Source organism: Vigna unguiculata, chromosome 8, assembly GCF_037176805.1.
Source record: "Vigna unguiculata cultivar grain cowpea cultivar isolate G323 ecotype 2 chromosome 8, ASM3717680v1, whole genome shotgun sequence".
NCBI classification, from domain to species: domain Eukaryota; kingdom Viridiplantae; phylum Streptophyta; class Magnoliopsida; order Fabales; family Fabaceae; genus Vigna; species Vigna unguiculata.
Window position 1 is genome coordinate 10,398,829 of NC_140799.1, and position 13,148 is coordinate 10,411,976.

General features: G+C 38.2%; 1 protein-coding gene across 1 annotated transcript; it reads right to left on the reverse strand.

Annotated features, from left to right (window-relative positions):
- Positions 1-330: 330 nt before the first annotated feature.
- FTM1 (Plant stearoyl-acyl-carrier-protein desaturase family protein) lies at positions 331-2,092 on the reverse strand. The gene is made up of 2 exons (XM_028082772.2): positions 1,421-2,092; positions 331-1,300 (listed from the first exon to the last, which is right to left on the reverse strand). Exons 1-2 carry the CDS (start codon positions 2,024-2,026, stop codon positions 734-736), a joined length of 1,173 nt encoding a protein of 390 aa, XP_027938573.1. The 5' UTR covers positions 2,027-2,092; the 3' UTR covers positions 331-733.
- Between the last annotated feature and the right edge of the window lie 11,056 nt (positions 2,093-13,148).

A 13,148-nucleotide genomic window follows, 5' to 3' on the forward strand; every position in this document is an offset into this window, starting at 1 on the left:
CGCAAGAAAGAAAAACTTGTTCATTCGTATTATGAGAAGGTAGCAAATAGGATTATTAAGAAATATGATTCTTTCGGTGTTGTATATATGCGGTTAAAATGCAAATAAACACCTCAAAGTGAAAATGTAACGGTCAAATAACATTACAAAACAGGTAAATGCATACATATTCCAACAAATGAATGTGCATATTGGTGAAACAATGGGTGACAAGTCTACAAGTTCACATGCAAAACAATATACCTAAAAGTAGAACTCAACAAAATTCTTATTCCTATCAATACCATTTTAGTTCTGCATTTTTTTAATTTTAGTATACATGGACATCAATTGAGATCTGATTGTTTTTAATATTATATTCGAAAGTAAAAATACAATTCTTTGTTTTCGACTTTCTTATATGAATCATGATAAAATCCTATTAGAACTATAAGATTTTTAACCAAACGTTACATACCAAAAGTCCTACTAGTCTTGTATCCACCAAAACAACCACCAATGGATCCACTACACGCAAATCCATCTTAATATAGTTCCTTCCAACTTATTAATTATAAGCACAACCCAAAACAAAAAAACTCTATAATATTAATAATAATTACTACCCTAAACTTGTACTAACATCACTTAATCACTTAATCACCCCCACTAGACAACACATCTTCCACGTGCAAAACGGGTTTCTTATATTTAATTAATTTAATTAACCATTACCCAACTCTCAACTCAAATTTCACAAAAGCAGTTCCCTATTGAACACCCAACTGAACTTCACACTCTGCGGCTTCATCTTACGCGCTCGCTCATCAGCGCGTTCTTGCAACCTCCTAATCCTAGGCGCTAACCCACACACGTAATCCTGTGCCCGCTTTCCTTCCCCCGACAAACCTTCAAGCTTCTCCAATCTCCACCGTCCAACCAGAAACTCCAAGATATCTGCATAATCATTGGCCGTGTACACGCCCATTCGCTGGGCCACTGCAGAGAAATGCTCGAATAGCTTAGGGTCGTGCCCATCGTACATAAGATGCGCCGGCATTGTGATCTTCTTCTCCATCATGTTTCCTATTGCAACCATCGCCCCAGTGGGGTCCACTTCTAGAAGCTTCTCCACGATTCTAGAATATGCATTCTCATGCCGCTTCTCATCCGCAGCAATGGTTCCACATATGCGCGCAAGCACTGGATCACCCCCTTCCTTCGCAAGCCGAGCAGTGTTCCCATGCGCCACGAAAGTTGCTCGCTCTTGGAAGGAAGTGTACACAAACCCTAAATAAGGATTGTTCTCTGTTCCAGGGTCCTACATTAATCAAAAACAAACCATAAAAAATAATGAATTTTTCACTGATTCCTTGCAATGCCAAACAGATCCCTAATTTTTTTTTTTAAGGAATTCGAATAAAAAACAAACATTTCTTACCATGCCGGCTCCGATGAGGTAATGCACAGTTTTCTCAACCTTAGCCATGTCGACGCGACCGGAGAGGTATAAATAAGTTCTGAGCAGATCTCCGTGGCGGTTTTCTTCTGCGGTCCAGGCCCGGGTCCACACGGCCCACGGGCTTGGACTGGTTCCGCAGTCGTCTTTCACGCCGTCGAGGTTGTTGATCATGGTCTGGTAAGTGGGAAGCGCGTCTTCGGTGACCATGTCACCCACCAACACCACGAAGTACTCGTCGGGAAGCTCCTTGGTGCGTTCGCGAAGGGCTTTCACCTCCTCGCTGAACTCTTCGAACGGCAGTGACGAGTCAGGGACCAAGTTCTGCGGCTGCCAGCATCGTTCCACGGGCTTCAGCAGTGGTAGGACCCACTCCGACGCCCACCCCTCCAACGACTTGAAAACCTCCATTTTCTCCGGAGGCATTGAGTGGGTCCTCCGAGCCTTCAGCGGCGCCGTGGAGACGGCGGAGACGGCGGAGACGGCGACTTTGGGCGGTGGCAAGAGGTGGCGGTGGCATGAGCTTGTTGTATATGCGCGTGGAACAAGTGTTTGAGTGGTGATGGAGTTGCAGGGTCGTATCTGCATGGTGTTGGTTATGTGTTGTTGGGCTTAGACTATCGTTGTTTGAGTGAAACTGTGTGTGCTGCTTTGGGGAGTGAGATATTTGTAAACGGTGTGATTTGTGATAAGTCCTTGTTTTTCTTGATAATTTCAAAAGTGCCATATAAGTTGTTTTGAAATTTATGAAATTCTTTTGTGGAAATTTGACTCTCTACATTGAGAAGTTGTTGTTTTGGGTAAGAAAATAATGATCATTTGTTAAGGGTAGGATAGTCATTTGTGAAATGTTACCGGGGCATGAAATACAAAAGTTCCAGGGTGTGCATATTAAATAAATATGGATTTGTGTAAAACTGGGGGTGCTGTGGTTTTGGTGGAATAACAGAGACTGGTCAATCATGATTTCTGTGGATCTTTTACATCTTTGTGGGCGTCTTTAAATACGCCAGCTCATTTTTTTTCTTAATATTTTTTTTATTTAATGGTTAACAGTTAGTTAACAAATAAAACCAGTAGAGATTAATTAACAAATGAATTTTTTTTTTATTCAAGTATTTATTACACAAAAAGTATGACAGAATGAACTATTTCATTAGTATCTTTTGTTTGTAATGACTTGTTGTATGTATATTAATTACAAATTTTAATGTCTTTTTTTAGTACGTTTATAATGATATAAGGATTTTTAAATTTAGACAAGCTTTTAAATTGCAAATTAAAACATAAAGCAGATAAATATATAAACAAAACAATCTATACAGTATTTATTTGGGGTATAATTTTCTATATTTATGTTATTGTTATTTATTATAATAGTTTTAAAACAATAATAAATATATGAAGAAGATTTTGGATCTTACAAGGAAAAAAAACAGGATAATAACTTCTATTTTATCAGGATGAAAACAAAATATGAAAATAAATCATTTACTTAATATTACTAATTTTAGTTATTATTAAGTTAAAAACTATAATTTATAGTATGGAAAATATCTTGTACAATTTAATATTTTACATGTTAACTCTATTTGCACAATAAATATCATTACTAAAGAAAATTAACAAGAAATTACTACCTTTTTTTTTTTGCAAAAATATTTGTATAAAACACTTTTATATAAAATTTTGTAGGAAATTTTTGCGAATTTTATAATTTTATAAGAAATAATTACTCACGGAGAAAGTATCTACTAATTAAAATTCTTAGAAAAATGACAAAAAAAATATTTTCTTGCAAACATTTTTAACAAATTTGCAAGAAAAATCCCATAAAATATTAAAATTTCTAGTAATGTATGTCACTTATTAAAATAATTTCACTTTCTTAATAAATAATTTTTTTTTATCTACTATGAAATACAATTGTACCGTATGGGCCCGTTGGCAAACTAAACATCGAGGGGTACCCAAAGTAATTTGCATAATTAGCTCACGTCTACATCCAAGCACACAAACAAGTGGTGTCGATCAGCAACCACCCTATCACACAATTAAGCAATAGAGGTACAAACCTACATAACAGATCATGTTCTTTACATAAAAACCAATCTCCCCTGGACGTGGCAATCATTGTGGGGATCATGAAGATTTATGTGTCAACGAGTGGCTAGTCGCCTTAGTGGCGCTGCACGAATCATTCGCCAGTCGTTCAGGGTCCAATTGTTGATCATATGAACATATGTGTCAAACAATGATGTTCGACAGGTAAAGCCGTAGGAGCGTTTCACTGATCATTCAGGGTCCAATTGTTGATCATATGAAGATATGCGTCAGACAACGACGTTTGGCAAGTAACGCCGAACGACAGTAAGGATAAATAGGAACCTCTAGTGGTTAAGATTAAACAAGTCAATAATCATGTTTTAAAAGCAATTGGGCCTTGATTAGGCCAACCCTAATCAAAGGCCCACGTAGAAAACTATAAATAGAAGTCAAATGTCAGGATGTTGGGAATTTTCTCTCGCATTTTTACAGCATTAATTATTATTATCGATTGAACCATTACTGACTTAAGCATCAGAGCCTCTTTAACAAGTAGATTGATCGATGTATTTCACCAGACGAGTAGCGAAGGAGACAAACAGACAAACGACGTGAGGAGTTGAAGATAAGACAAAAGTGTTAAATGAACGTTAGGCCCCTACACCCGAAACACTTTGGCGCCCATCATAGGGTCGAGCATTGATTGAACATAAATCCTTATGATGACCATGAGAAACATGACGAGCAAAGTTGAAGTACAAGACCCTTCTGAAGACCAAGTTGACACAAGGGAAATATTGAGGATGATGTAGCAACGCATGGATGAGATTCAACAGAACTACAAGGTGCAAATTTGAATTCTAAGGGAAGAGAATTCGTCCATGAGATAATAAGTGAGGGAGAAGGCAAATCTTGTGCATTCTACCCTAACTATCCCCAATCCCCCATGACAGAACTGAATGGAGCCGGTCGGGTAAGAGGAACAAACTCATCCGTCGTGCGCAGGAAGGACTAAACAGACGAAAGACAAACCCACTCACACTATAGTGGAAAGTTTAGGGGCTACCAAGGAGGTCACCCATCTAGGATGACAGTCAATACGGAGGTAAAGTTTCCCTTCACCCCTAGAAACCCCTTTGCCCGAACGATGTAAGATGACGACCTTCGAGAAGTAAGATGGAACCATCAATCCTGATAATCATTTGCCAACATTTTTGAACCAGATGATGTTCCATGCAGTTAATGACCCCATCTAGTGTAGAGTCTTTTCATCCTCATTAACAGGAGAAGCCTTGGAGTGGTTATCCGAACAACCTCCCAACAACATTGACTGCTTTGCCACTTTAAAGGCGTGGTTCAGTACCAAGTTTGATCCCCTCTGACCGGTGGCCTTGACACTTGTGACACTCGTCAATGTTTAGCTGGGGAAGGATCAATCTGTGAGGAGCTTCATTGATCGCTTCAATAGGATGTTGGTCAAAATTAAGGATCTTAGTGATGAAATAGTCAGACATCACTTCTTTACTAGCCTGTAGCTAGTGGTGCTTGCTGACAAGATCAGTAGGAAGCCTCCCAAAACCATGGGGATGCAAAAGCGAGCGACATAGTTTATGCAAATGGAAAAAGGTATGTGAAACTTCCAAAAGCAAGCACAACCCGAACCATCGGTAGTTGAGAAGAATAACCCTAAATCGGCTAGCAAACACCCGACTGGGAACGCACTCGAGCAGCCCAAGGGCCCTAAGTTTAGCAGTTACACTCCCCTCAATGTCTTGAGGGTGAAGATCTTAAAGGAGGCATTCAGTGTCGATTCCTTACCTCCCCCAAGAAAGATGCCTCCATCGCCTAACTTCGATGGAAGCAAGCATTGCCTGTACCACCGCAATATTGGCCACACTACCGAGCAATGCCACACTTTATGCGATAAGATAGAAGAGCTTATCAGGACTGGCCAATTGAAACGATATGTGCACAAGGAGTAGACCAAGCGTCATTTCAACTAGCCTCATTAATTGTAAACGACAAGCAATCCCTTACAACCAATTCATCTTTATTTTCCCAATACCCTATTATATTGGACTCTTCCATCTCAGACAATTGATCTACCTCATCCGATATATTACTCCAATAATATTTGTGTAAAGTTTGTTCAAATAATCCAATAAATTTCACTCAACATCACAAACAGGCATAATACACATGTAAATTCGCCATGTAAATATACACCACGAATTGTTCAATCCGATAAGTGAAAATATATTGCAGATTTTATAATTCATAATACAAGTTCACTTTTCGAAATATGTAATTTGGCATGTGCAAAATTATGATTTATTTCTTGCGAATTGTGTAATCCGTAACATTCACAAATTACACAATCCAGTATTATAATGTAAATGAAATGTAACTCAAAAAATGTATGACAACAGTGAATTTTCGCATGCCAGCCACCACGACGCATCCCAATGACTACCAAATATTATCCAAAAGGTTTAATTACTCGTAAGGTATCCAGTTTGGGTCAAGGGTGTCAAATTGGTACCCCGTGAAAAAAAAGGTGTCAATTTGGTATCCAAATAAGTTTAAGTGCATCAATCAAGTCCATTTTCATTAACGTCGTTAAAGTGATTAACGTTGACCAATTAAAAGAGTTCGTTGACACAAAAATTTGACACGTTGAATACCAATTATTTGTGACGTGGTAATTTAAATAAAAAATAGGAATTTTTGAAATGAATTAAAAAAAATTGTAATGTTCAAAGTGGCCCTAGATCAAGAAAAGCATAAAAGCATAGTGAGAAGTGAGAAGATGATCGAGGTTCATGCGATTTAGGGGTTTCTGCAAAGCGCATGTGAAATCGTTTTGAGAAGGTGTGATTGAGCTCCCATTTCCACCGATTTTCATCTTCTGGTTTTCACCATCGACGTCGAATCTGAGTCCTAAATTCCCATTTCCTCTCCTTTCCGATTCATGACACAGTTACGTTAGACCAAGCTTCTAGTTTTTTCCTCTTTCATTTTTCTGTTGCTTTTATTCTTTGAACTGCACAACGACATTTGTTGCTACAATAGGGTAATTTCAATTCCAATGCCAATTTCTAAATATTCTGAATTTTTTATGTTTCTTTTTAGGTTTGGGATTTTAAGGTTCTGAAGTTTCTACGCTGGGGGATATTGATTGGGAGGAGGGGGAAAGGAACTCGGGATTAGGGTTTTCTTGGAAGCATTGTTTTTATTGGGAAAATCAAGAAGGTATATTTGGAACTAGGAAGAGGGTTAAGTTTAGAGGATACACTATTTTTTTTATGTCCACGAAGAACACGCATAACCCTATTGCAAAATTGATCGGAAAGCACCTCTACAACTACGAACCACACACCACGAAACCACCTCATTAGGTTTGAACCAGCAAGCAAATGGAGAGGAAGAAGAAGATAATGACCACAAATGACTTAGGAAAAATTCAAACTTCACCATTCATTAAATAATTTGTGCATGTAACACTGTACAATTGTTTTTTTACACATCTTCTTTCAATGACACATATCCATTATGCATTGCCACATCACCATAAATTTAACGTCGTTTTTGACAATTTAACGGGATGCACCTGATTGATGCACTTAAACTTATTTGGGTATCAAATTGGCACCTTTTTTTTTCGCGGGGTACCAATTTGACACCCTTGACCCAAACTGGGTACCTTACAAGTAATTAAACCTATCCAAAATTAGTAACCACATGGAACTACCACCACAAATGGACTCACGACAATAAATAGCATCTATTCAAAACCCTAATTATTCATCACATGTTCTTATTGTATATTTGGGATTATAAAGATATAACGGGAAGTAATTATGGGGTGCAGGAGGAAATAGCCTTAAAAAAACTGCAGCTTTGCACTAAACAACAACTTTTAGGAATTAGTCTAATAAAGTCCCGTTTTTATTAGGGACTTTCCTGAAGAAGTCATTTTAGTTAGAAGTCTAGTAGCAGTAAGTCCTTGTTGATCGTATTTTCCTGTTTTGCTTTGCTTGTGTATGGCTATTTAATAGCCTGATGCTTTCATTCAATGAGACACAATATTCCTTCCAAAATCTCTCTCTCACAATCACTTTACTGTTAAATTATTCAGAGTTTTCAAACACTAAACTATTCAATCAATTTAAAAGAAAAAAACTGCGTTCAGAGAGTGGCGTTAAGGATGTTGCCATTTGAGACTATGCCCATCATTGAGATTCCACAGTTTGGAATGTGTAGTGAAGGTTTGCTAGCAGATGAAAATCAAAATGCAGAATTGTTATGATTATGAGAGAGAGAAAGAAATAGAACGTTGCATGATATGGAATTATGTTGATACAGAGAGAGAAAGTCTTAATATAGGCAAGCCTAGAACTAACTATACTAGCGTAACAAAAGATGTATAACAAACTACAGTAACTAACCATAACAGAATTATATATACTCTTAACACGCCCCCCATAAACTTAGGGTGGAGGTTGTAAGCTATGAACCCTAAGTTTATCACGAAAGTTTTGAAAACTATCCCTCGAGACAGGTTTCGTAAGAGCATCTGCAACTTGAAGCTAGGCTGGAATATGTTGAACACAAAGATGCTGTTTTCGAACATGATCACGGACATAGTGAACATCAAGGGCGAAGTGCTTGGTTTTGGAATGAAAGATGGGATTGGCTGTGAGTAAAACTTCACCAAGATTATCAGAATATATAGTGGGTGCAGGAGGAGAAAGGGAAAGCTCTTTGAGAAGAGAAGCTATCCAAGAGAGTTCAGTTGTTGCAGAAGCAATGCTGTGAAATTCTGCTTCAGTGGTGCTGCGAGAAACAACTTCTTGCTTTTTCGACGACCAAGTGACAAGATTCGATCCAAGATATATACAGAAACCCGAAGTCGACTTTCGATCACTTGGATTTGAACCCCAGTCAGCATCTGCAAAACAACAAAGAGTAAAATCCGTGTTTGATATGAAACGGATGCCAAAATGAGTAGTGCCAGCAACATATCTTAAAATTCGTTTGACCACTTGTCAATGATGAAGTTGTGGTTGGTGCATAAACTGAGAAACCTTGTTAACTGCATACGTGAGATCCGGACGTGTGAAAGTAAGGTACTGAAGAGCCCCAACAGTTTGTCGATATAACGTGGGATCCGAAAAAGCTTCAGAGCCATCAGGTGTGAGCTTAAGAGAGGTTGCCATTGGTGTTGGTTGAGGTTTTGCGGAAGTCATGTTTGCCTTACGGAGAATCTGATTTGCATATTTTGTTTGAGTAAGGAGAAGAGAGCCACTTGGTTGCCAATGAGCTTCAATACCAAGGAAGAAATGAAGTTTGCCAAGGTCTTTGAGTGAAAAGGTGTTGTTGAGAGTGGTAATGAGCTTTTGAATGGCAGAAGAAGACGTTCCTGTAACAAGGATGTCATCAACATAAATAAGTATAAGTATGGTGGAAGAAGATGATTGTTGGACAAATAACGAAGGATCAGAAATATTAGATATAAAGCCAAGGTGAATAAGAGTTGTACTTAGCTTTTGATACCAGGCTCTTGGAGCCTGCTTTAAACCATAGATAGGTTTGTTTAATTTGCAAACGTATCCGGGTTGAGAACAAAAACCGTGTGGTTGTTCCATGTACACAAGTTCGTCAAGATCACCGTTGAGAAAAGCGTTGTTAATGTCAAGTTGACGAACAGTCCAACCAGCCGAGAGAGCAAGAGATAACACTAAACGAATCGTGGTTGGTTTCACAACAAGGCTGAAAGTCTCGAAATAGTCAAGACCCTCAATTTGATTGAATCCACGTGCAACTAAGCGTGCTTTGCGTCGTTCAAGGTACCATCGGGGTTATATTTGTTTTTGAAAATCCATTTTGACGTGATGATGTGAGCACCGCGGGGAGGTTGAACCAATGTCCAAGTCTTGTTTTTTAGGAGTGCATCAAATTCAACTTGCATGGCTTGTTTCCATGCAGGGTCAATAAGCGCATCCTGTGCACATAGAGGAACAGTGGTAGTAGAAACCCAAGCTTTTGGTTTAAAGATACCAGACTTAGCTCTAGTTTGCATTGGATGCACGTTAACAAGAGTGTCTGCTGAGGAGGAAGCCACAGAATCAGTCGATGTTGGAGCCTGGGATGCGCCAGAATTCAAGGATGCAATAGAGTGAGGAGAGTCTTGAGTCTGAGATACTGCATCTTCTGAGACTGAAGGATGTTCCGAAGAAGATGAAGGAGAGGGCATGCATGGTACAAAGGAGTCTGATGGAGCAACAGGTGTATGTGGTTGATGTGGGGTTGTGGGAAGAAGAAGCAATGTTGATGAAGGAGCATCACCACCCAACACAGGAGCGAAAGATTGAGGTGCAAACATATTTGGAACACATTTATAAGGAAATTCATTTTCGTTAAAAATAACATCCCTGGATGTATACAACTTACAATTTGGATGAAGACATAAGTAGCCTTTTTTGTTTACGGAATATCCAAGAAACAAACATGCATGGGATTTAAAATTAAATTTATGTTTATTGTATGGACGTAAAAGAGGAAAGCAAGTGCAACCAAAAACACGAAACAATTCATATTTTGGTGGATGATGATAAAGGATTTCATGAGGAGTTTTATATTGAAGAACAGATGTGGGTAAATTATTTATAACCAAAGTTGCAGCTTTGAAGGCAAAATCCCAGTATTTTAAGGGCATAGATGCATGTGCAAGGAAACTCAAACCAGTTTCAACAATGTGTATGTGCTTCCTCTCAACAGTCCCATTTTGAGGATGAGAGTAAGGACAAGTATAACGATGAATGATGCCAAACTTAGCTAAGAACTTATCAAAATGTATAAATTCACGAGCATTATCGGTTTGAATGGCTTTTATAGAAAGACCTAATTGTTTTTCAATCATTGTTTTGAAATTAATAAAGATGTCAAAAGATTGAGATTTTGAATGAAGCATGTAAACCCACGTGAATCTGGAAAAAGCATCAACAAAGGAAATGTAATACATATCACCGTTAACAGAGCAAACTTGTGCTGGACCCCAAATGTCAACAAAGATTAATTCTAGTGGGTGTGTGTAGACTGTGTGAGATGTAGTAAAAGGTAGCTAATGTATCTTGGATATAGCACAAGAGTTGCAGAAAACAGAGTCAGTGTTAAAAGAAATGTTACAACTTTGTAGAATTCTCTTTACAGTTTGAAGAGTAGCATGGCCCATGCGTGCATGCCATAGGTCCAAAACCGATGAAGAAGCAGTCGAGACTTGATGAACTTGAGGCTTGTGTGAGCATTTCAGCGTAGGAAAAACATATATGCCATCTTTAAGTTGTCCTTGAAGTAGAATCTGTTTTGTGACCTGGTGTTTTACATTACAATGAGAAGGAAAAAATTCAAAATAAACACAATTATCTTTGGCAAATTGAGAAACACTCAAAAGATTTCTTGTGATGTTTGGAACACATAAAAGATTATGCAAGGCAAAACTAGATGAATTTGACAGAGAAGAAAGATTTGCAGATCCAACATGAGTAATAGCCAAACCTGATCCATTGCCAAGTTTAACATGTTCAGATCCATTGTAGTTGGTTTTAGATGTGAAGTTTGAAGAGTCACTTGTTATGTGATGTGAAGCCCCACTATCGGGGTACCAAAGAGTTTCAGGCATAGTAGAGATAGAAGACAATTGATCACAGTTATCAATATTGGAAGGAGAAACCTGAGAGTTATGTAATTGAATTGGCGGTTGAAAATCTTGATCAAAGCGATGCCAACACGAAGCTACGGTGTGCCCATATTTCATGCAGAGTTGACATTGCAGACGCGTATTTGAATTTTGATGTGATGAAGAAGGTGTGGATTGGGAGGAGTTGTTCTTGAAGCTTCGGCCTCCACGTACAGAAGATGGTGGACGTGATCGTTGTCGACCAGCACGATCTTGAAACCTGCCACGAGTGGAAGAATGCCAAGAAGATGTGGTGGCATGGACCTGAAAGACATTATCAGCTTGTTTGTGTTTCTCTAAGCGTTCTTCATGCGCAAGAAGCAATGCTTCTATTTCTTCAACAGTGTATGGTTCTGTGCGGGAGAGGATGGATGTAACGAACCCATCGTAATCATCCGGCAATCCATCAAGGATGGCTTCAATATGATCAGCGTCAGAAAGAGGAGATCCGATGGCGGCTAATGAATCTACGGTCTTCTTGATATCAAGAATGTACGTAGATATGGAACGATCTTTCTTGGACACTTTTAGTTGAAGCTTCAGCTTTTTCACACGCGCTCTGGATTGACTTGCGAAGTATATTGTTAATTTTTTCCAAATAGCGGCCGACGTACGAAGACCTACCATTTTTGTTAACATAGGAGAAGACATTGAGCCCAATAGCCACGCTACAATGAGGTTATCTTGCTGTTGATGGTGAACATATGCAGGATTGATGATGGAGGATTCTGCTGCACTTTGCGTCAAGAACTTGGGTGGAGCTGGAGTGCCATCAAGAAAATGGAAGAAATGCAAACCGTAAATGGTTGCCAGGATTTGATGCTCCCAGACCAGAAAATTTTCATCATCTAACTTGATGCTAAGGGTGGAGGGAAAAAAAATGGAGGGAGGACGAAGAAGAAGGCACAAAGGCAATATCAGATTGGGTAGTGTTTGCGGAAGTCATGGTGAAAAAAAAATAAGCTCTGGATACCATGTTATGATTATGAGAGAGAGAAAGAAACAAAACGTTGCATGATATTGAATTGTGTTGATACAGAGAGAGAAAGTCTTAATATAGGCAAGCCTAGAACTAACTATACTAGCGCAACAGAAGATGTATAACAAACTACAGTAACTAACCATAACAGAATTATATATAATCTTAACAAGAATGATAAGGAAAAGTTTACACAGAAGCCAACAAGTAAACTTCCCTCGAGGGTTAGGAGGAATGGAATTTTCTTTTGAATTATATAATTTAAAAACACTTTTTTAAAATAAATAACTTTTGAATTATATAATTCAAAAATATCTTAAAATATTTTGAAGTCATTTAAATTTCAGATTATATAATCTGAAAATATTTTTAAATGTATAATCTAAAAAGTATTGATTGGTTACTTTTGAATTACTCAATTCGAATAGAATAAATGAGAATGTATAGGTGTAGGAAGACTTTGCCAAACAAATTTTATAATAAGGAAATCCACCATAAATTATGGACCATCATTCATTTTCATTTCATGGTTTTCATCACACCAAAAGTACTTAGTATCCATATCCGTTTCAACATTTTGTAAAGATTACATTGTATAATTTCTGGACGGAGGAGAATCTTTAGTCCCAAATTCGATCACCGAACAAATGATTTCTCACGCCATGCTTTAATTTGGCACAATTACTCCAAGTTTAGGAGTAAAAGGAAAACTCCAATCTTCATGGCTTTTCGAGCTGAGCAGTACCTCCGTCGCATGGTGCCGGACTTGTCCACTGCCGGCGAACATAATTACATGCTCCTAATCACTTACAGTTTGCGGCCCGAAGCATCAACTTTCTTGCGTATGCAATGGAAAAGTTGTGAATGCCATCAAGATATTTAAAAAATACAAAAGAAAAAAAGTTACAATTGAATTCAAAAGAAAAATGAGCCCCATGAGCCAAACA

Coding starts and splice junctions, on each gene's coding strand:
- FTM1 (XM_028082772.2), bottom strand. CDS start 2,026: ATGCAGATACGACCCTGCAACTCCATCACCACTCAAACACTTGTTCCA. Junction 1,301..1,420: donor ACCTCATCGGAGCCGGCATG/GTAAGAAATGTT, acceptor TGATTAATGTAG/GACCCTGGAACAGAGAACAA.